General features: G+C 32.9%; 1 protein-coding gene across 4 annotated transcripts in view; it reads right to left on the reverse strand.

The window, feature by feature from the left end:
* Positions 1 to 25642, reverse strand: part of SEMA3A (semaphorin 3A) — a 467315-nt gene that overhangs the window by 19477 nt on the left and 422196 nt on the right. For all 4 annotated transcript variants that reach the window (XM_057504463.1, XM_057504465.1, XM_057504464.1 and 1 more), the window contains 6 exons: positions 23564 to 23708; positions 20580 to 20799; positions 17533 to 17624; positions 9460 to 9501; positions 5112 to 5269; positions 1642 to 1709 (listed from right to left, as the gene is read on the reverse strand). In XM_057504463.1, coding sequence (XP_057360446.1) covers positions 1642 to 1709; positions 5112 to 5269; positions 9460 to 9501; positions 17533 to 17624; positions 20580 to 20799; positions 23564 to 23708 — 725 coding nt within the window. The remainder of the gene's footprint in view (positions 1 to 1641; positions 1710 to 5111; positions 5270 to 9459; positions 9502 to 17532; positions 17625 to 20579; positions 20800 to 23563; positions 23709 to 25642) is intronic.

Raw genomic sequence — 25642 nt, forward strand, 5'->3', positions numbered from 1 at the left:
ATGATGTTAATAACAATGACTAAATCATTTTCACAGTAAATAACAGATGCTATTAAGTTCAGATCTCTACTGACCACCAAAACCAGTAAGTATGTGTGTTATGGCTTGAAATATTTAGGTAATTCATTCAAATACTTATGAAAGATCTACAATATTCAAGATACCACATATGTTACTGTCTTAGATATAAGAGTAAAATAACAAGGCCCATATTGATGTGGAGATTAAAGTCGAATTGGAAATAAGCTCTAGTTACATTCTCTTTTTTTTACTACCAGTTATTACCACTAGTTTCTCTGTATCTAGGCAGATAGATTCTCTAATATAATGAATTAAGACTTCACAATACTGCAATGCTTCAGTGGTGATCAGAGCTCAGTATCTTTACATGAAACAGATTAATGGAGGACTAGCGAATGTTTTGCTGGCCAACTGAAATTTGCCATTTGAAAACCTTAAGGAGGGTGTGGCAGCAAGGCATTATAGCTCTACAGAGACAAAAACTCATTAGCAGTTGCTCCAATTTAGTGACAACTTTTTCATTTTAATGGGAACAATTAACAGGAAAGTCCTTGCTGAGAAAATTTTGCAAGCAAAATGGATCCAAATGCAGGCTCATTCCGTGGCTACCCATGTCCTAGTACTGGCATCACCCAAACAACTTCGTGAGTTTTCATGAATCAGATACCAGCACACAGAGGTATACAGAGCAGGACGTTACTTTCAGAAAGGTAGCTTAGGTGGTGGAATGCATGTTGGGGTGCTATTTATGAAGTGTGTTTTCTTTCTTAACATTCATGAGATGAATACACACAGAGTTAGATCAAATTAATTGATAAAAAATCCAAATTAATTGATAAAATACTAGACAATTTTTTAGGATTAAATTAAAAGGTAAAGTGTTTACATTTTACATTGTAGCCATTTTTAACTGCTAATTGCTTGTTAGCATTGATGTCATGGATATATGTCCCCAGCAGAGGGAAGCATAGTGTCGTTGTTTTGTAAAGGGTTGATGTAGGGGCAGGCATGAGGTACACTACAATTTTAAATGAAGATTGGTTGATTTGAGCATTAAATAAGCAACTTGACATTAACAGGCCTTGACATCTTTTAGGAAGCATAAATGAACTTGGTCCAAAACCCCCAGTTCAAGGGAACATCCTACCAGCAAATCAGTGTGAAGACTGAACTATCTTGTACTTGACTAGGATATCCAATGACAATATACTGAGTCTAGAGCATCAGCATATTAATGAATGATTTGCATGACTTGTTTTAAAACTACAGTTTCTTCTTGATATGGTTAAATGAATATTTTTGTTGCCTACTACTCTTGGGTTGCTATATGAAAGCAAGGTTATACCTGGCTTCTTCCTGCATATGAGAATATTGAGCTTAAAGTTTTCTTAAGGGTCTAAAACCTTGAATTTATTGTACTTACAATAATAAAATATAATTCAGTGCTTTGTGTTCTTAGAATTTTCTTTATCTTAGATTATCTTTCCCTTCAGTTACACTTCTAAAGAATTCTGGGACAACTGTGTGGCTTGCTGCATGTGTGTGAATATGATGCCCTATCACTTATGATTTCATCCAGGTTGTTGGCAGGTTTGAAAGATGAAAACTGTTGTAACTTACCATGGTGCTGTAAGTCTGAACAGTGAGTCAGTGGGTCTCCGTTTCTTATATCTTGTCGTCTTGTGCGTCTAAAACAATTACATTTAAAAGGTGTTATTGTAGCTCTATTCCCTCTTGGGAATTTGACACAAGAATTAATAAGAGTCAAAAATCAAAGATTCTAGGAGCTTAAAGGAAGAGATGCATCTACATCTGACTAAAAGATTTCTTAAAAGCAGCTCATTATACCTGGAAGGGAAGTCTCCAAGAAGATTAGAATGAGAAACAGTGTACAAATGTATTAACAATGCATTAGTACTGATAATAGAAAATTCATGGTTTTTTCGCTACTGGATGTCAATCAATCTAACATCTAGAAACTCTAAAATTTTTAACATTTTACATTTGGAAGGAAGAGTACAAAATATAGAATTGCAGCCAGTTTCTTCAAAACACCAAATCAAACTTCTTTTCCTGATCACTGATAAGGGAGTAAGCTTGAAAATTAATATTCACATGAATGTTCTCTTTCTTTTCGTATTTACACATAATTCCATAAACAGACTTCTGTTAATTAAATGTATTAAGATTATAAATTATATTTTTAAGTTAGTTTTTAATTTTCTTTTTTAGCTGCTATATCAACCTTTTAAAATCAAACGTATCTTTTGTGATCCTATGACTATGATTGAAAACCAGTTTACCTGGGAAGAGAATACAAAGCAAAAAGAAAAACAAATAGTGAGGAGCGGGGCCTCCTTTTGTCAGAGGAAGGCAAGAAAGGAAATGAGGAACCTGCCTCTAAGGGAAAAACTTAATTTGCTATGAAAAATTTTGTTAATTTCCCCTAAATTTACTACTCAAATCATATTAGTTGTAGTACATTCTGGGTGTCTTCTCTCTACACCTTGCTAATGGTTGACTGGGAAGAAGGAGGTTGGGTCTAACCACTGTGGTGCAAATGCTACATGTAGTTTGAGAAATAGACTAAAAATGGATTGACTATGTAACAGACTGGAAAGGACTGGGGACATGTGCCCAGCTGTTTTTTGCATCTATTTTAATGGGTGTTGTTTTGTAGCAAAGTTAATTACCTTCCCTGAAAAGAGCTCACAAAAGCCATTGAGAATTGCAAACATGGAATTTGTTACTGTATTAATAAATTGAGAAGCCCAAGGTATTTATAGATTTCTATTTGTAGAATTGGTGGGACTATCAAACAGATGTTGCACATTTCAAAATTGAGCCAACAAGAGAACTTGTGAAACACGAACCACAAAACATTTGGGAAGGCATTTTTTACTGCCATTTAAGCTTTTGAAAAATGCCATCACAAAGAATATATAAATTGTGAAGCCTCTAACCCACCTTTTCGAAGACATATGAAATTGGATTAAGTAAAATCTTCAAGGCACAACAAACATGTGTTAATGATAATTTCTCCAGTCTTAGATTGCAGGTATGTGATAAACACATTTCAAATATATACAGCTTTTTAGCTTACTATAGATGTAGTTATGATCTTATTTTTATCTTTATTAAAAAAACCTTAAAATTTAAATGGACTGTTACTAAATTAGACAATGTTACATACTTTCAAATGGAAAGTAATAAGACTCATTTTTAGTTCAAACATGAATTTCACATTTTTCAAGTAACTTTAAAAGCCCTCTAGATCTTACTGACTTTAGGAACCATAAAATTTTAATCGTAATTTTAATTGTATTGCTGCAAAAATAGCACATTGGTATTTACTAAACTACCTACGGTTTCTTTAATCAGTAACATATTATCTAAGTTTTTGTTTTAAATTTTAACTAAGTTTTTGTTTAAATGTTAACTTCCAACAAAATCAGTAGGTATATGAAGTAATATAAGCATATTATGTCAATTCTGAATGTTGAAGGCTTACGAGAATTGTGAGTATTTATTAAAGGAATAAACTAATATAATATTTGCATTTAATATTATTATTAACAAGATAACTGTATTTTAATTGATATGGGCTGATTGTATGTTAAATGGAAGTAGTTGATGATTTAATGCTGTAGTCAATGCTCTCTAAAGTACTTGGAAGATCTCAGTAGACATTGCAGTTCTTTCTCCCCTTCACTATTTTTTCCAAACATTGAAGATGATCCAAATTTGTAGAACACACCTCATTAGCAATGAAAAAAATCCATTTCCATGGCTTCTTGTAAAACATTAGCTATAATAAAAAACAAATTTTATTGTTCCTAAAATGCAGTGGCTTGATAACACTGATTTTCTTAAATGTTTCAATAGGTTGATGTTTAGACCATTAATTTTTAGGTTTATGTTAGCAAGACATTGTATATAACTTTTGTCTATCATTGCTCATTATTTAAACACTGGTAAATACCAAAAGAGAAAGGGGGCCATAAGTGAGTTGTAAGAACATGTTGAGATGACTATTTTGTCAAATTAGCAAAGTGTTTTTATTTTTTAAAGCAAAAGTAAACCAAGTTTGTGTACAACTTTTAGGATGTGTCTAAGAGTTCCCTGAAGTATAACTGCACCTTCTGAGTATGATACTGTATTAATGATCACATGTCCATTCCCAAAGCACTCAATCTCCTAGACAGAGACTTACAGTTACGTTTATCTAAACATAGTGTTTTAGATAGCTTCTTGGCATATATTAACAACTTTAATTCAAGCATGTCTGAAAAAATAGTTTTAAATATTATCAAGGGTATACTTAGATACTTGTGTAATACATATATGCAGATTCATAAATACATATTTTATTATGTGGCTTCTTATTTCAGGTTCAAACACTGCAAATACAAGATGATACTATGATCATATAATGGCCTTTAAAGTTTTGGGATCAAATAAAGATACATGTTAATGCTAGTTAATAAAAATTATACAAAAATGTGACGCCCTCAGAACTAGAAATAATTTTTCTTGACTCTTTATAATTGGGTCTCTGTGTACTCTCTAAGACTCTAAAGGTAAAAATATTCTTTTCTCTGAGAATTTTCCATTTATCCAAAGAAATAAATTGCCTTATTATAATGTAAAACCAGGACAGAATGTTGCTGGATAGAAAAGGAAGGATATTTTGGGGCAAAAGAGCATCTTGGCTAAAAGGCACAAGGCCCAGTCTGGATGACATCTGTGACTCTCCCTGTGGCTTTGACCCTCAGTTTTTTCCCTGCATAAAATGAAGTTACAAAACTTTAGAGTTCCCAAGTGTAAATATTCAAGGACATTATTACAACATTGTAGTTTTCCCTCACTAATTTATTAAAACCATTTGTTTCATTACATTTAGCGCCCAGTTATCCTATTATATACAGTTTCTGATTGTTTTGACTACTTAAGAGAAAGAACCAAAAACCTCTCTAATCCTCATTTTATTCATCAGAAAAAGGTGATGCACTTACATGAAAGTGTTCCCAAAATGGAATCACTTAAGACAAATAGCGAACATTTGTATTTATTTCTAGAGCTTCTCCTACCTCTTCGCAGTAGGGAAATAGCGAGAGCAGGAAGAGCCATCCCAAGCACAGTACGGGTCCCTGGCGAGGCAGCACTCGGCACAGGCTTTCCCGTAAATATCACATCGGTGTAGAGGGAGCTGGGCGACGCCCACAGTGGAACCGATATATAGTTGTTGCTGTGGAAAAGGTTTTCTGTTATGACAAAAGTTATCTTGGTTTTCAAACCTCTTTTTTTCTTAAAAAAGCTTTACTTATACATAACTTATCAAAGACAACCATCCATTTATGGGGTTTAACAAAAAACAAAATTCCATTATTGGTTGCTTCTCCAAAGGCCTGGCAGATAATGTGATCATTTAAATTACAGGAATATCAAAATCTAAATACTTGACTAAGACAGATGTATTTGATAAGTATAAAACCAAAGGGAGATAAAGGAAGGTGATAGCAGTTATGTCAATTATAGCTCAAAAATAAAATTTTCAAAGAGATAGTAAGACACAGAGCAATGTAGCATTCAAACCTTCCTTTTGTTCTTAGATAGCCTCCTCTTTTTACTTCTACCATTAATACTTGTGATTAATCAGATGATCTCATTGCCATGTATTCTGGTTGGCCTTGGGGCAGGGATCATTTGATTCTGACACTTCTGACTCTGACATTGTGTGGAATAGTTTGCCTTGCTATAAAAAGGGAAAGGGCAAAGTTTTGGTGCTTACATTTGTAAAAAGTTTGGTTCAGTAACAACTGTCTTGTCCTTGCACCACCTACAAGAAGTTTACTTTAAACAAAACTACTACATTACTTCTCATTTGAAAGATCATCAAAGAGGGGAATCAAGTAGACAGCTGGTGCAATAGACTTCAACAAAAAGTTAGGGTGTTGTGGAAAAAGTGCTATATTGGGCATTGGGGTGTGTGCATTCTAATTCTAGGTCTGGCCTTACATGAATTCTGTGTGATCTTGGGCCATTCACAGTTTTTCTAAGACTTAACTTCCTTATCCATAACATGTGCATGTTCAACTGGATCTTACAATGAAATGTTCTACAATGCCATTAATCTTTATGAATTTGGAGTTATCAAATGAGGCAGACTACGGGGGGGAGAACTTTCTAGCAGCAACTAATTCTAGGATTTCACTACGATTTCAGTATGATTAACAAAGCTAAGAAAATGTAGCATATCAGGTAAAAATTTATGTAAATACAAAATGAAATACAAATAAAATTATTTTGATATTTCTCCATATTTTATTATAATTAATATCAGAGTCCTTTTTTTTGCACTACACATTTGAATAATAATTATAGCAAGCCTTAAATAAAAGTTATGTAAATACTGAAACATGTAATAGTACATGTGGAAAAGACTTCAGACTTTTAATTGTATTTTAATTGCTCTACTATATAAAAGAAAAATAAGTTACAGAAAAGCCAATCTCTGAACCATGGTGTGTTTTTTTAATATTAAAAATCTGCCTGACATCAGGAATATATAATTAAAATTGCACTTTCAAAAAATCAAAGATAGACTACACATATAAGTAAATGGATAAGTTGAATGCAGATTGAAGTATCTATTAGAATCTAAGAAACTATTAAAGCTATAAGGAGTGCTAATACACAAAATAATGTTGTGCTTAAAGCTAACCAACTTGTTTATATCTTAATACAAATAAGGGAGAAGAAGTAAGACAGTAACAGCTGAGCCAATGTAGAAATAGTTACCCTGATGCATTTTGCTTTTTCCATTCCAGTAAATGAAAACTTTTTATAGCACTATAGTACAGTATACAGAGAATATAATATAGTATATATTACAGATGTTCAACCTTTTAATATATTCATCTTTTATTGTTATATTGAAAGGTGCTACAAAACCATAGCTGGCAAATTAAGAAATGATGTTAAAGTCCCTGGAAAGAAAAGATGAGGCATTGTTAGGCTGTTTGTTGAGAGAAAACTAGATTTATTTATACCTCTTTTAAAGTACCTACAGAATCAGTGTGTGGTAACAGTTGACCATGATTGGAAAAATATTAAAAGAACTGAATTAATTAGAAGGAATTTCTTTTTTTCCCTCTACTATCCTTTATTTCTCTTTGCCAAAATCATCTTTTTTAAAAGAAAGAACAAAACTTAGATTGTACTGAAGGCCAGCAACCTCAATGTGATAAAAAATGAAACAAACATAATAAGTAACAATTAAATTAGTTAAAAAGGGGTGGCACCTTATCCACAGCATGGTTGACACTGCTAAATATGGACATGCCAAACTTTATATGGTGCTTACTATTTAAAAAGCTACTGTTTGGTCATACCTAATCAAAGTATCTCTATGTTTGGTCAATAACTTTCAAGAAGCATGAGCAAAATTCATACTTACAGATATTTAAGAATATGACATTTGAGTTAGAAAGGAGTTGCTATTATCTAAATAACAGTACCTAAATCTGTCACATCTCTTTAGGAGAAAAACAGAGACAAAACACATGGGAAGAACAGAAAACCGAAAATATGGCAATTGAATTTATTGTAATGAAAGCCTTAAGTACTATAAAATGTGAATAATTAAATACAACTCCATGGCTAGATTTCATTTTAACAATTATTCTGCAGTGCAATTAATGATTTTCAAAATATGCTAAGTGAAATATGGGGTAGGTTTGCAGGCACCATTGAGCATAATCCAGTCATCACTAGCAAGTAACCTGATGTGCTTTTTATGCCCAATTTAACATCTCACTATCCTCTTTAACAAGTTGCAGGTGATAAGCAGGAGGTGAGTCCATTTATCCAGAAAATTAGTTGCAACACTACTTGTCCCTCTTGAAACTGTTGCCTCACTTTTAGAATATCCATTAGCATTAATGCAACTGAGACATGTTTAAATGAAATCAAACGTCCAGTAACAGAAAATGAAAGCTAGGGGCACTTTGTTCTATCATGCTATTTTAAATTGATGAACTGTTTTTCTTTGCTTTTTTGGTGAAATGAGTTACATTTAATAGGCAATTCTCAAAATAGCTTTATAATTTTTTTAAACAGAAGGGAATGTTTTACAAAACTAGACATGACATAATTAAGACTGACAATGAAGCCTAGCAGAGAATAAATAAACATTTAAAAAATCATTACAGGAAAGAATTTATCAGTCTAGCTTCCACCATGGAAATCCCCTGATTTCCTTGCCAACATTTGACAATTTTAGATTACAAGAACAGGTGAGCACATAGTTACGAAGTCTAAGATAACAGTATCAGGTCAATAATATCTGCACTATGAGTTTCTCTAAATATCTTGGAGATTATCAATCTATTTTGATATGTATATGTGGAAAGGATATATTCTGAATTTTATGGGCACAGTATTGTAGTGTCTTATACAAGGGAGAACGAATGGCCAGAGATACAACATGTAAACAGTTCAGGATTAAGATTAGCTAAATGGTTCTCATATTTAACAACTTACTATATATAACATTCACCAGGGAGTGACGGGCTCCCTATTCCAGTCTAGCTTTTCTGCTGGGTTATTTAATAATTAATTTCAACTCAGTATCCAAGCCTTTTTCTTTTCTTTTTTTTTTTTTTTGCAATTACCATTGGCAAACTGTATAGAAAGCCTAGGTAACATTTATGGGGAAAAGATAACTTATTAGAAGTTAAGATTGCATTTGTTCTCTACTTATCATTTAGCATTTAGAAGTCATTTGTGTTTCTTAAGTGTCCTGCCAAAGTGTTCATTCAGTGTGAATGGAAGGACTATTAACATGCTGCCTTAAACCTTTGAATTTATGGGGTTCAGTAACATCATTTGGCAGTGACCGTTTGCTGTCTCCCTTTTTATATTCAGCCAAACTAAATGTTTTCTCAAGCACATAGTACTACTGACAAACTAAAATTAACTTCTAAGTCAGGTCTTCCAAATATATATAGTCCAGTGCATAATTTTATTAGCCTATAAAATGTATTTTGTTTATACATGCTAATTAAATTACAAAGTTATTTCTATTCTGAAATATCCACCAATGTTATTTTCAAAGGATAGACAGATAGATGAAGATAACTATTGAGTGAATTATCTTATGATGACCAAATGAAAATTTGCAATACTAATGATTATTGAAATATACTAAGAAATATACTTATAGGACATATATGAGAATGGTTGTCTAAAACATGTGGGCAGTGAAAATTATCTTTAGTTTTTATTCTACTAGCTAACTGTAAGACTGTTTTGTCCCTTGTTTTTTTAAACAACTGCTAATAAATCTATAAATTTGATGGATCATAAATGTTTATCTATTTGAAATGCAAAATTAATGAAATGTAAAATATTGATTGTAGTACATAAAGATGGTACCTGCTTAGTGGAAAGCTCCATTGCTGAAATAGTAGTTGGTTCCTAGAGAAGAAAAAGAAAATGAGAACTGTTTGGTCCATTAGCAAGGTGGGTCATTAATTAATTAACATAGAACACTAACATGTTTTCAGAGAGATAACTTTGGTGCCCACAAGGAGCAATGTAACTGGGAAGCAAGACATGTGGAAGAAATTGCACAGACATGTGTTAACTATGTGGAGCAGACAGTAAGATGGGTAACGTCCTTCAGCCAAAGACCACTGGGAACAGATCTGTAGGTGGTCAAGCTGGGTTTATTACTCATTGCAATAAGGCATGCCATGGGACTGCTCAGCGAGAGACTGTTGGAAAAGACTTAGTTTTGCGCTGGGTGGTTTGCGGGAGGACTCAAGGCAAGAGGGACTTTGCTTTAGATGCTGTCTGAAAGCAGAGGTAATTCTGTGACTGGGTACTCTATAAATCTTCCTTAGAAGGAAGGGAGATCACAGGGAGGTAAAGCAGTGATTGGTAAAGACCTAGCAATGACTCATCTAGGCAGAAAAGGGGGCTATGTGGTAATTTTTTGTGGTTTGGATAATGTCTATGTTCTTGTCTGTTTTCAGACATGATTACAGAATGGGCTTGCTTGGCTCTTGGTTCCTCCTGGTCTGAGAGTGGCCCCATGTGAGGTCAGTGTTCTGTGAAAATCTGTACGCTCAAGAGGAGAATATCACAGCCTCGTTGAGAGTGCCTGAGGACACCAATGATGAGCTGTTAGTATTAGGCCTGTTTTTACTTGTCAAGGGCTGTGAGAGATCAACTGGGATGAGATTACTTTATTATATTAAAATGGTCATCTAATGTGCTAAGGCCTACACACCAGGTCTTTGTGAGAGCACATAATCTCTTCAATTTCTATCAAACAGGCTAATCTGGAGAAGTCCTAACAAGGGAAGTAATAATCACCAATATACTTCAGTGAAGTGTTCTACTGAAGCCTGTTATGAATAAAGGTTCTCTGCATAAATAACCACTGTTCTGTGATGAACTTAGACCATCAAATGGCTGTTCTCCTGGACAGGTTAGCTTATATCCTCTTAGATTCACTTTCACTGGAAGGTGCTCTATCACCTCTTTCAGCAGTGACAAACACAACACTAAGGAGATTGCCTGGGGGTCTCAGAGGAGGTTGACTGGAAAGAGGCTTAGTTGGGAAGAATCATCTTAAAAGGCCTCACTAGGGAGGTGACTGAAGCTGAGCCATGAAGACAGTGTAAAGATTTGGACTCTGGGGCCAAACTGCATGGATTCAAAGAGTAACTCAAACCTGGCCAGAAGTGTGAGTTTAGGTGAGGTAAGCAATTTATAAAAAAACACTTTGTAATTGTTTTCTTATTTGAAAAATGAGTATGATGGTACCTTCTTCATAGGACTGTTGAGAAGATTAAATGAGTTAAAAAATGTGAAGCACTTTACAAATACGTTTGACACATAGTATTGATTCAAATCTCTCTCGTTCTTTCTCTCTCCCCCACACACGTACACACACACATAACACATTCCCATATCCTTTTCATGCTTTTTTCTCTTTAGCGTCTATCACTATCTGGACTCATATACATATATGACATTTATGTATTTATATGACATATATACATATATATACATATATATATATATATATATATATATATATGTATATATATGTTCTTATCTGCAGGTAGGAAGTAGGTGTGGGAGCTAAGGATTGAGAGGATGGAGGAAAAGTCAGTAAAAAGATGGATCTTGAAAGTTACCACTGAGAGAAAATATGAGGGAATTAGACAATGACTCTCAAAATTGTCCACTAAGGTTTGTGCCAGAGAAGTACTTATTCATTCCATGACTCAGTGGGTGTCCGGAAGAGTGTTCAATCTCCCACACCCTCAGTTGTGACTCCTGTGTGCCCTTTTGCTGCTGTCAGAGAAATGCTGGGGTAGAAAGTAAGAGACACACTGTGAATGACAGGTGAGGCTGATAGGATGTGAGGAGGGGCAGCAGACACATCTCATGTGTCTTTTTAATTGTTTGTTCCTGCCTACACCCCCTGCCACACACAGGCTGACCTAGGAGAGGGATTTTTGGCTCTCTTGTTCACTGCCATATGCTAAGCATTTGGGATTATTTCTGCTATTTATGAGGACTCAATAAATATGTTGAATGAATGAATGAATGAATGAATTCTTTACCAATTTTCCCCTTTCTCTCCTATTTCACATTCCCTATTATACTCTGACTTCCACTGAAGTTTTATATGAGATACAGGCAACTATACCTTTTAAAGAAGTCTTCCTTAATTCTTCAAGCTTAGCTGTAATTTCTTTGAAAATAACCTAAATATTCTATACTCACTGTCTTTACTTGTTTATGTCCCATTCAGGGCCATTCATCCCACAGCCCCCTGAGTCTAGCTTCTACTCTAGAGAAGCGGTCTAGGATTCTCAGAAGCAGAAATCACTAATGTGCTGTACTGCTGAATAGACACTTCAGTCTAAATTATTATTTCTGGATTTCCTTGTTTTATACACCACTATTGACCATTCATTTCTTCTTGACTGCTTCCTCTATTATATTTCATTATGCCTTGGCACTCTTTTTAAGCTATTCATTCTTAGTTGGGTTCAATCCTCTCAGCCTCCAGGCATTTGTCATGTGTTTGACTTCCCTTGCTTGGAGAGTTCTTTCCACTCTCCTTGCCTTGGAGAGTCCATTCCACTCTCCTGTGGATGCTACAGTCTTTTCCTTGTGAGCTCATTCACTCTTGTGGTTTAAATTACCCCCATGTGCTGCAAAATTGCACATTTTCACTTCAAACTTTGATAATTAAGCTGAGTACACAATTTTCTTAACAAACTTAAGATAACCTGCCTGAGACACAAATGAGATAAATTATAGAGGATGTAAATTAAGTTAATAGGATAATTCTGAGATTTTCCATAGTTTCCCATTTTTATAGCTTAATGATACTAAACAATAATTTTATATAGGAATTGCCAATCACAAAGACAACTATGATGAAATGAATATTTACCAATTTTCTCCATGCAAAAATATGATCTCTAGACATAGTATCAAGTCACAAAAATCAAGGGGAAAATTTATCACAGATTTTCAGCTTTCAAAGACAAAGCTATTGTATTTAGGTTTGTACAATATTGGCATCAATAACTCCAAACAGAGAATTTAGGACAGTTAGGCAAAGTTTTTCACAATAAATTCTTCATTCCAACAGTTTCACCTGAGAAAGGGTAATGTGGGTATGTAAGCAGTTAACATCAGGCAGACTTCCTTGAAGTAAATTTAACACCCAAGGTGCAAGGAAAGTGCTTCTTAGAAGCACTAACAGTATAAGTGAAGTGAAAGTTAGTTATGTATAAGTTCTTTTAAAAATTTTAGGGAAAACTACATAAAAGGGAAGCTGATTAATATTCATACATTTTATGTTCATTGACAATTCAAAAAATTAAATATCTATAAGGTAGATGAAAATCAATTATTTCCTACATAAACAAAACCCCAATACACACCAAATTTCACTGAACTACTTTATGATCTCAACATTCTTAAATTAATATCATCCTAGAATCCCTTAATTAAAAGATGCTTATTTATTTTTTAGACCAGAAAGTAATAACAGTTTGGAATAGGATGTGTTATATGCTGCCAGCAGCTGAATTTTAATTGACAATATATTAATTTGACATCCATTCAAATAAGCTATATCTTTTTTCTGAGAAATAGCTGGTGGTGAGTATGACTTCCATTTTAAACAAATGTCGCTTCAAGCCTTTTTTTATAAAACTGGTTTCAACTGCAAAGCTAATTGGTGTTCGAGTAAAAATGAAATTTAAAAACTTAGCATCTTTTCAAGATTTCCTATGACTTTAATTTACTATATTTTTCCAGCTATTTTAATCTAGTCCTTATTAAACTTTCGCACTTGCAGAGCTTTTCAACCTGCTGATCCCAGGAGATTCTGACATAGTTTCCTGGATGCTAAGCATGTGGATGCTTCTTAAGAATAAGTTAATAGATGAGGTTTTGGAAAGCATCAATTATGTTTCAAATTTGAATGAAAATAAAACTCTTTCATTTGTTTGTTCAGCTGTTCATGGAACATTGCATAAATTGGGTTCAAAATGCATATATTATCTATGCAACTACCTTGCAATCCTTTGCAGTCAATGGGACTATAAATAAAACCCATTGTACTAAATGCACTGAAACTTGATGTAACACTCCACTATCGCAAAAGTAAAACACTGTTTGACTGGACTGGAAAGGAAACTCTACCTTGAGTAAAGTAAAAAATTAGCTTTTTATACCTTTTGAATATTTTTAACAAGGTATAGATGTTGAATTTTCAAGCATTTTAAAGGGTTTTGAGTCGTATACCATTTACTAGTAATTTCAATTTTAAAAACTTGGAAAATTCATGAAATGAAGACGCTGAGGCTCAACTGATTTTAATGAGCTTGTTCCAAATTACACAGTAAATAAGACTCAAATACAGATTTAAGATTACAAGTAAAGTTTTAGAATTAAGTTTTTGTCTTAGTACTTTACTACCATTTTGAATATATAATGGCAATTCAAAATCATTTCTAGAGTTCTACACCAATGCCAATTTTATTTCACCTCTTATTACCTATTAGAATTTTACTCTAAAATGGAAATTTTTATTACCAAGGAATATTTTTCTTTCTATACTCTGATTGGGATTTGATTTCCCCCAGAATAAAACTATCTTGGATGTAACTGAAACCACTGGAATGTTCTGTGATTAGCCAGGGTGTTTTCCTAAAACCAACCTCAAGATGGCAAAGGACATAGTACTGGCTTTGATTCAGGATTTTATATGAGGTTTGGTATTTCAGTCTAGCGAGGACACATAATGAACACAGTCTCCTGGAGATGACATTATGGTAAAGTAACTGGTTGGTTGACTTTAAATGTCTTTCTTTTTAAAATCCAAAAGTATCAGATACTACCATAACACTAAATCTGTACCTTGTCTATTTACCTTGTCAAACTACCATAATGCTCAGGTGCTTTTAAATTTTATTTCATGTTAAATAGAATGACTTACAAGGCTCAAACAGAAATACAGAAACTTTTTCTTTGCTTGTTTCACTATATATATAGCAGTTGCTTTAATGTATTGTGGCTTTTTTTCCTCCTACTGCAAAATTAAACAAAGTTTGACAGTGAAATATTCCAATTGCTAGGCCACAATACATGTATGAACTTTGCCTGATAGAACAGAATGTTGAAAGTAAATATTTCTCTAAACCCTGCCCAAATATGTCTTGTTTACTTCAGTGCCAAAGAAATAATAATGACAATAATATATAGCAGAGACAATAGGGAGATAAGTAGAACTATCTGTGGGAGGAGGTGTGTCCAGGCTGTAATCTTTCTACAAAATCATAAACTGATAAGCAATCATTTTCAGGCCAGCACAATAATACCTACTTATAACTACCTGTTAGAGACTGATACTGCCTTTCTCATGATATCTTAAAAACCATAGAAATGTTTCTCAACAGTTATCATAGATGTAATTTGGTTGTGTATTTCTCTAGAAGCTGCAAAATACTAACAAAATCTAACTTATTAAATGTTTGTGCTTGCAAGAGGATTGTTGGTTTCCAACCTGTCAAGTTTTTGTTAAAAGTCATTTAACAGATCAGTTTAAATAATATCTTTTAAAAATAAATTTGTTATTAATATACTAAAGAATATAATTAAGGTGTAAATATAAACTTAAAATCCCAGACATATGGGGAGTGAAAATTATCTATAATACAGTATTACTGCAAAATTATGCATGCTTTGATTCATAAACCCCATAAAATAAATGATGAAAAAAACCTTATGTTTTAAATGGCATGACATGACTTGATATAATTTTATGAGATAAAACTTAATTGTACTAATAGGTAATACATTAAGTCCTGGAAACTATGAGGGATAACACATAAGAGTATGTAAGCTGCTTAAGGTCAGGGATGATGTTTAAAGTGCTCTTCTCTGAATCATTAGAACTTAGCATGGTGCTGGAACCATGATAGGTATAATGTTGGTTTGTTTATAGTTGAATTAATAAATGAAACTTGTTTTAATAACACATCAGAAGGGAAATATGCAAAGGAACCATGACAAATACAAATGGAAGAGATTCTGGAAATAATTAAGAAATTCTTAATATAATATTTTAGTACTTCTTGTAATGTCACTTGAAACAGTGGTAGCAATACAAATTTCCGAATATATAGAATCAGTGAAAGTTTTTTTTCTACTAGAAAAAATCACATGGGATATAATCATCAGGATAACTGGCTAGACTGATGTTCCCAGTTTATCTTCATCTTCCTCATACTCTGGACACCTTGCTTTAAGTTTGGTCTCCCTGAGGAGGACCTTAAACTCTTTAATTTCTTGTATTTCATTTTTCACTAATACCAATACATGTTGGTTGAAAACATATATTAGGCTCTGGAGACACAACAATGAACACAAGACAGCAATTATCCACCCCTTCATTCCCATAATTTGTTTGCTAAATCCAGATGGACTCTATATTGCTAACACAGTCCATTTGGATGACTGTATTTTTCAATTTGTACAGTCAAGTATCAATGTGTAAATACTGAAATGGGACTTAGTGAGTGATAGTGATTAGTTATCACTCTATTCCAGACATAAATATAATAAGGCCAAAGTACCTGATTTTTAAAATGTAGTTTTAGACTTTAAAATCAGAATTTAAAAAATGTAGACTTAAAAAAAGTTTAGTCATGTAGATACGACTGAAGAGCCTGAACGTTTTCCACTAGAACACTGTTTATTTGTTATTATAAGATGTCCATGTCATGTTTTACCAGTTATTTGTTTCAATGATAATAATAGTTTTAATAGACTAAATATATATTAGGGATTTGCCATATTATACTTCATTTTCTCTTCCTCACTAATATTGCTGACGAGTGAGCAAGAGGCCTATTAGGTTAATAAACTGGTCTAGAAATATGAGATGAAGAAAAATCTTAGGAATACTTTGTTTATATTTAAAATGTTTAAACAATTGAAAAATTTAATCCAGCTGCTTCATTTTATAAAGTATCTAAGACATCTAGAAACTAAATAATTTTAAGTTGTGAGACTAGATCCAACATTTTCTTATTTTCTGGCCAGAAAATTCTTCTAATTCCAGTTTAATTTGCAGTTATAAATATTTCATGTCTATGGTTTACTCTTTTATCGGAGATTGAAATAACACCTTTTACAGGTATTTACTTCCTGGTCATATCTCATAAATAATTCATATCAAAGTGTGCTTCAGTTCAAACTCTATTAGCTAGCTTTCCCAAAGGAACAACAGACAGTTTGGTATATGATGTATTGGCTTCAATTCTCTCTTACTTTGACCAATATCCCTAATCCTTAGTCTTTACCCTTAATCCTTCAATGTACCTGAGCCATCCACGATTCAGGACAAAAGTACAAATATTTGTACATTTCTTAAGCATGTGGACTTGTAATCTACAACAAATTTACTACTTGTGATACAAAAACCTCAAACATATTTTGCTAACAAATAGTTTCTTTAGGAAAATATAACAATTCATGAATAAGCTGGAAAAATGGTTGAAATGTCTTCATTCCCCTGTTATTCTGAAAGTATTTCCCTTAATACATTTATGGAAGTTACCGGCATCCCAGTTACACTATAAGGCGTGAAAGAGGAGATTCTGTGGGTGCAGAGCACACGGGGCTTGTCCATTGAGGTAAGTTACTTAAATTTTATAAAACGTAAATCATATATTTTATCACAAACAAAATATGAGCCAAGAGTGTATTTCTTTACATTTTTAGATTTAACTGGCATTGAAAGTTTCAAGGTTTATTTTGACTAGTGTCTGGCTTCCTAATTGACAAGCTAATTAGAAGGGTATGCAAGACTACTTGCCCATACCAAGATCAGTGTGCAGCTGTCCTGGGGAAAAGACATATAAGTGAACTTGTTGACACTTGAAATTAAGCAGCACTCACCTGAAAAACTGTCATTTCTTCCAAAAGAACTTCTTCTAAATCATGCCAAGTTTCCTTTGGAATTGAAACTACTTTAAGAACGGTCCCAACATCTTCAAAAGAAAATGGAGGAGAAGATCGCAATTTAAACAGAACTAAACAGGATTTAGTGTTAATGAATGGAATCAGTATTTGGTGAAAAAGAACATTTTGACCTCAGTCTTCCTTTTATTTTTCATTACGACAATAGTAAAATAAACATTCAAACGCATTTCATGCAAATAGATCAACTATAAACATAGCCAGGAAACAAAAATAATAGAATTTTTAGAAATATATGAAGCTTTGAAGATCCTTAGCATGCATAATTTAAAAAATACACAATCACTAGGTTAGATTAATTTCTTGTTATTTTTAATCTCAATTCTCAGGTACCTGGGGAAAAAAAACACAAAAAATAATACCAGTTTGACATAACAGGTTTTTCTACTTTTGTTACGAAATCAGGGACTACAATGAAGACTTAATATAGATGCAAAATGCAAGGAATGCTGTCAAACAACGTGAGTAGTCACAGCTCCAGAAGCTGGCTGCTCATCCTCCTGTCACCTGAAAGCCATAGTACTTACAGGCCCCTAAAGGCAGCTCAATGACCAGGAAGGGATGAATGACAATAACCTGATTTCTCAAAATAAACACCTTGGATTACTCATTACAGTGGTTTTTCAATAACTGGTTAATTTTGGTTAATATACTGGTTGAATTAACATACTGGTTAATCAGTTTTAAGGTACTAAGGAAACAATAACTGGTCAGTTTTGGTTAATATATTGTTCTGATTAGCGTATTGGTTAATCAATTTTAGAGCACCAAGGAAACTTAAAATTCAGAAGCATAAACTATAAAAACTGTTAAACTGAATACATTTTATAGAGATTTCAAGCATTATTTATTCCAATTTTTCTTTGTGGAAGAAAAAGTATTTTAATGACAAGAGCTGTCACTTTTATTCTAAGTTGGGTTAAGAAGGTATTATTTTTTAGTATTTACACACACATTTCTATTCCTTCAGAGAATGAAGAACAGGACCTTATTAAATTAAAAATTTGACTCCTCATTATTTCAATTTGGTCAGTTGATCAGTTATTTTTAGCTTTGATTGGTTTACTCTAATCAAGTTGAACAGACTACTTCTTTGAGAAGAAAATCTTACCAGTAAATAAGTTACACCAGAAAAATAATTCAATGTATTCATATCATTGATGGTCACTGTCAAAGATCAATATGATGTGCTATGTGAGATCAAGAAAGGTTGCTTGCATATATCTTATCAAGTTAAAAAAAAAAAGCCATCTTTTAAGAGGATCCCTGTCTATATTTACAGGACCTTAGACTATTCACAACACCAAAGATTAAAGGTAAATTAGGTTGATCTATTCAGTGTCTCTGATGCATCTCCAGGATCCAAACATAACTTTATCTGTGCTCCACATCAAGTTTACTGAGTAGTATTTCAAACAATTTCACACAAACTGAATCAGATTACTCAGCTAGGATCAATATACTCTAATGTGCAACTTAGTTAAAAGATAAAATTACTGTAATCAATTTACTTTGCTGACAGATGACCCTGGTCTGTGCTGACCGATAGCCATCTACAGCATCAGACATTCAACATGCTCATGAAATTGGTTCCTTTAAAGACAGCTCCTGTCCAAAAGGAATGAAAAATCTCATGATTGGATCTTTGGTCAAACAGCTGGAAACAAGCTTTTGTTGCATTGACAATGAGTGAGGGACTTCTCAACACGTTTAGGCCAGAGGAGAAAAAAAAGGTAAGTGTGACATTATTGAACAAACTTACTGTGTAGAGAGATCTAATTACGATTTGACAGTAAGTGATAAACTAATATTTATTGAAGAGAAATCCTATCATCTTATAATTTCTGAAGATATTTATAACCAGAAGTTGATACTTACAACTCATTGACTTTTACTGAACTCTTGAGTCTCATTGAGATTCTTTTATTTGATAAATGTTCTCACTTATAAACTTTTTCACTTATAGACTGTACTGTATTGCTCAGAACCCAACACTGTTACACCTGATAATGTAAGTATTTCACAATTTTGTTATAAAACTTTAAGTCTTTAAAGCTCTTATTGCACGGTTGCCATTCCCCTGTAGCTAGTGCAATTTTTTTCTGTTTCTCACCAAGGGAAAATAAATGTTGTTATACAAGGTTTCAGTGGAGCAATCTATTTGCCATGATTTATGTCAGTTAACAACGTTAATGGAGACAAGGAATTTATTACCTTGGAATCTGACCCTGAGTAGCAAGTTTCAGATTTGTAACTGGCACTTTCAAAATAGCATTATTAAAGAGAGTTGGGGAAAAAATATAAAAAAATACATCATAATACCAATGGAATTCATTCTGAAAATATACCCGCAAAAAGTTTGTTTCTAATCATGAGATTAGTAAAAATACATTGTTAAATTTCTACACAAGTTATCTAAAATATATGTGATGATTCCTTAGCTCCAGTTTGTTGTTTTTCTGATCAAGTTTTGTTGTTCTCATTGTTCGGCAAAAAGAATTAACAAATTTTGTTGCCAAAATTTATATGCTCTAAGATTTGTACCCTTTGGCAATGTTCAAGTTCAGATAATTTTGTATCAATTTATTCCAGAATCATTATTGAATAGCTTGGGAATTGTAGGCATGGTTTGAGCTATATATCTTAAAAGCCAATGGGCAGAAAAGAGTTATGATTCAATTACAGACATCGATTGTTCACCTAATTATTAGCTTTACTTAATTACACTTATCAACTTCTGACTGAAAAGGAAATTTAATTTAAATTAATATATGTCAACTTGTCTAAAAAGATAACACATTGTAACAACACACTGTAATGGCAGAGGTTCAGGTTTTTTAGTCATTCGTTAGGGGTGAACTATGCCTTTGAGAGTGACTACAAAAACTTCCTTCAGTTCTTAGTATATTAATCAGTTAAGGGTAATGTTCTGGAAGAAAATTTAGAACTGAAGTTAAAACATTTACCTGTTCCAATAAACATGACATCATACTGGCCATCTTCTGCATCCACTCGATCTACTACAATTTGTGTAAACTGATAATTTACATCTGTTTTGATCATTATTGGGCGGTTATTAAGAGGAAACACTGGATTGTACATGGCTGGATGACTTCTTGCAAATGTTATAACATCATCAGGGAGGTCTTTTGTAGACTCAAATCCTCCAAATGTTTTACTGGGACACTATTAAGATAAACAGAAGAAAGTATTTTGGTTAAAATATAATGAGCAGGATTACAAATTATATAATAATATATATGATCCCTAGGTCTAGGTTTAGGATTCTAAATGATCTAAGACTCTACATCTGTGATTGTTTCCTTTTTAAGTTGAGTTGAGTAACTGATAAACTAAAAAATAATGTTGCTTAAACTACTACATGTAAAACATACTATATATTTACTACACATATCTTAAGTCAGAATGGGATTTAGTTATGTCATCATTTCTTATCAAAAACTGCAAATGCACCTTATGAGTTCAGTGTATAGGAGGAATCTGATGCCTCTATTAGTTGCAACACCCTGTATTTTGTTTATGTAATAGCTGAAGTATTTGAAATAAATTCAGCAATATATTACAACCCAAAGCCATTAAACATTAGATTAGAGAACCTCAGAATAATTTTCTTCAAAATATTTCATCTTCTCTAGTGGCATCATTCTAAATACAAATGTTCTCTTTTCAAACTAGAAGACAATATAAATGATTCTTTATTGCCTTGTTTCTAACATAACCTTGAAAAGGTGCCACAAAGTATGAAAAGTAATATCTGTTTAATAATTAAAGTAATTTTAGGGATAAGGAAAGGTGTTATTCAAAATGTTTAACAACCTGCATAGCACAGAAACTGGCCAATCAGAATTGGACCAGGCAGAAGAGATGATGGCCTCAGAGAGCCAGAAAGGATAGATTGTAATGCACAAGTGATACCACCTCTGGATAGATACACTCCACAAAAGGTAACAAAATGAAAATGATAAAATTCAGATTTCACCATGTCTCTTTTCACTACATTTAATCATGGGGTACAACACTCAGAGTGCAACCTTTACTCTCATGCTTTTTGTCTTACACTTAAATAATTTCTGCCATTTAATGTAAGCGCTTGGGAGCTGAAATGTAATTAAGAGTGGTTCTTTTAAGAGGTTTAGAAGGAGAATCAATTGTCTTTGCCATTACCTTGATATAGATCATTAATAATTCATGAGAAGTGGAATAAATAAACCTGTTTTGAAACAGGGAGAGTATCTATGAATATATATGTCTGAATAAGTATGTATATATATATACACACACACACACACACATAATACACTAATAAAACAGTTAAAGGATTTAAGGAATTACTTTTGCTCAATTATAAAATTATTTATTTAATGTAATAGTGAATTTTATTCATGGAGTTAGGTGTAATCTCCTCCCTGTAGTCCTTTTCAAATTCCTAGATTAGGCAATACTTCCTATCTTCTGCATCTAATACTTGGTGCATATTGCTGATCATTTCCTGTAACAACTGTCTGTGAATAATGTGTGAAAACAGAGGCTCTAGAACCAAATGGCCTGTACCGAATCCTTACCTTACAGACCTCATTTATGAAATGGAAACAATAATTGGGGTGTTGCATATAATATATATAAATAGGTATAAATCTCTTAGAACAAGGTCTGGCACACAATCATTTCTAATTGCTATTATTAGTTATAAACATATACAACTTCAGATAAAAAAAATTTGCCACTTCAAATAATAGCGCAATATCTAGTACACAGCAGAAATTCACCATGTTTGTTGATGTGAAATCTACAATTTATATTTACAATATATTGACATTAATTAGCCAGAGATATAATCAGCCACAGGGATACAAAACTGTCCATCAACAAAGTTTACTATTAAGAAATAGAGTAAATCTCCTGTGCTTTTTATAAAACCTATCTGACTTCATGTAATTAATAGATATTCCATTTTGCTCATTTATTCATCTGAAAGCCTATTTAGATTTTTTATCTGCAAGATCCATCAACCAAAAGCAATATTTGTAAAATGCAAAATATTGTATTTGCTTATAAATAAGTTTGCAATACAGAAAAGAAAGAGTATTAAAAGCATCCTATTTCTAATAAAATCAAATAAAAACATCATTTATTTGAATTTAACAGAATATAAAACTGAAGTGATCTTAAAATCATGGATAAACTTCCAGTGTAAGTTTTTCCTCATATGAAACTATTCCCTTAAAGATGACTAGAATTAGGAAATGTTTCACTTCAGTGGATGGTTCAACCAGATATTCTACTACTTCTGATATCAGTGATGACTTTTGTTCATTTTCTATCATGCAGAAATCTTTTTTCTCATTTTTTCTCCCTATTTTAATTACAGATTCAAAGCCAGTTTTATTTTGAGTTCTGTCCATTTTTATTTAAGCCTGAGCGCCCAGAGTTGCTGGAGGGAAAAAGAAGTCAGCAAGAGTGGACAGTGTCTGTTATAATATCTAGTCCCTGCTCACTCTGTGTGATTTTTCACTTTTTTTACGCACTTGAGGAATGTGTCCCATACCCATGGGAAGTATCTTTTGATTCAAACTTTATTCTCCGAGAACAAGACCAAGTGTATCCTAATTGTTTCAACTCTCCATGAAGACCGTTTCACTATACCTCATTCAGAAAAGAAAAGAAATAAGGCTACCCATTCAAGTTTCTATTTCTCAAAAATTATGGATATTAATAACTGATAAGCACTGAATTTAAACACTGACGTCTGTAAAGGACATCTTTTTAAAATGTAGAATTTCATGGTATCACAGAAAATCCTTGCCTTGCTTTCATTTACAGTCCGTCACCTTTGTTTTACATTATCTGTATTTAATGTCTGTTTCTAGCTGCTTTTTTTTTAACCTTCAGCAGAAATTCATTTCATATTTTAAACACGTAGGCCACTTACAGTTCCTGGTCGTGGGTAGGGGACTCTTCCTTGATAAGGTACCCACTGATAGTTGGGGCCGTCCCTGTGGGCATATGGACCAAGGAATACCCTTCTCACATCACTCATGCTGTACATACACACGGCTGAGCCCTTGAAGATGTTACTGAAAAAGAGAGACGCAACAAAAACAGACTCTCATCTTTATGCAAGGTAAGAAAACTGCTGATACTGAGTTTTTAAATTTGACATACCAATGATCAAAATCTGAACATAAATTGTCAGCAATCTCACATAGTATTCAGGATTTTCTTTTTTAGTCATGTGTATATATTTTAATAATACACAAGAGAACAGATTATGATTTCTCAAAAATAGAAAGCATGGATGAAACCATCTGTAGTACTCAGAATATACATATTCATATCATACACAGATAATATATGATATGAATATTTTTATCCATATCACACATAAACTTGGATATGAAAAACATATACATGGTCTTCTAAAAAGTAATGTTTACTTTTGATATGAAATAGCAATAAAAATATAAACTTTGGTAATATGTTAAGCCTCAAGTATCATTACTAAAATGAGGGAATATTTAAATAAGCAAGAATGTTTAAGAATTCATTTTATAAACTGAAACTGGTACATAAAATGAACAGTCAATGTCAATGATGTGTTACATTATATTACTTTTAACTCTTAAGTCACCAAAAGTATTAGACCAAGTAGCAGAGTCTAATTTGTGTGAAGGCATTTAAAAATATCTCCTCCCAACACAGAAAATCAATTTAAGTTAGTAGCTATTATACCTTAATTGAAGTGGTGTATGATAGAAATTATTCCCATCATTTTGCTAGGCAAAAATTAGCTAGTTGAAGCAAATGGCATTTGCCATGAACTACCATATTTTTCAATTTTATTTTGCTTATACTGCTTGAGATATGTATTTATATAAAGATATAAAACAGTTGGTGCATATTTAAAATATGGATAATTATCTTTTAACCAATTGCTCCCCACAGAAAATTACATATAAATGAGACCAAATGAAAACACATGTTCCTAAGAGTTCCTTTTGGAAACCATTGCATAAAGACAACACCCGGTAGAGTGCAAACTTCCTGTGGGAGGAGCCATGCCTACCTCTCTTCCATGACACCGATTACACACTGCATGGCACTTGACACTCAGTAAATCTCAGTAAATATTTATAGAACTTAATAACAATACTTTCATCGCAGAATAGCAAATTAATGTATATTTGACACATCAGTTTGTAATGCTTAAATGTCCCTTTTTCATTTTTATACCTTTTGCTTATCTACTGATGAAATCAGTCATCATTGAAAACTTGATTGTGATTTACTTACGGTGTTTAAGACTAACTCACATGCAGACATCCATCTCCTGAAGTAGAGAGGGGAAATTATTTTACCCAGTAAAACTGTGATTCTCAAAGAGTGGTCCCTATATCAACAGCAGGGGCATCAGCTGGGAATTTCTTAGAAATGTAAATGCTTAGGCCCCATTCCATTCCTGCTGAGTCAGAAACTCTGTGGGGGCAGACGGTAACTATATTTTAACATATTCTCTAGGTAATTCTGATGCATGTTCACATTTGAGAACCGCTGTACTAAGCAATGAGGAAGCAGAAGAAACAATCAATGTTTGTTGAATATAAGTCTCCAAAATTCTTCACTTTAGTTGTCATTCCCTTTTTATTTAGGTACAGGAATTTACATATAGTTTTAGTGTTATGGGTTTCCTAATTTGTACATGTTATTTAAAAAACTATTAAGTACAAATATCCAATCAATTTGTAATGCCTTTAATATTTACAGAATATATCAGAATTGAACTTTGCAGTTAATTTTTCTCTTTATGCTCTCACAGCAGTACTTTTCCTGACTTTTGATTTTAATTATTTTTCCTTTAAACATTTTATCCATTTCCAAATGCATATCCCTTTTTATACGCATGGGAATGTAAGTTTCTTTTAACAACTCCAGGTAATTTAAACTTCATGCTGAATGTGACAGGAGATCATTGTTGCTCAATTGACAGCAAGAGCAAAAATGGGGAAAAGAG

This window comes from Manis pentadactyla, chromosome 7, assembly GCF_030020395.1.
Source record: "Manis pentadactyla isolate mManPen7 chromosome 7, mManPen7.hap1, whole genome shotgun sequence".
Taxonomy (NCBI): Eukaryota; Metazoa; Chordata; class Mammalia; order Pholidota; family Manidae; genus Manis; species Manis pentadactyla.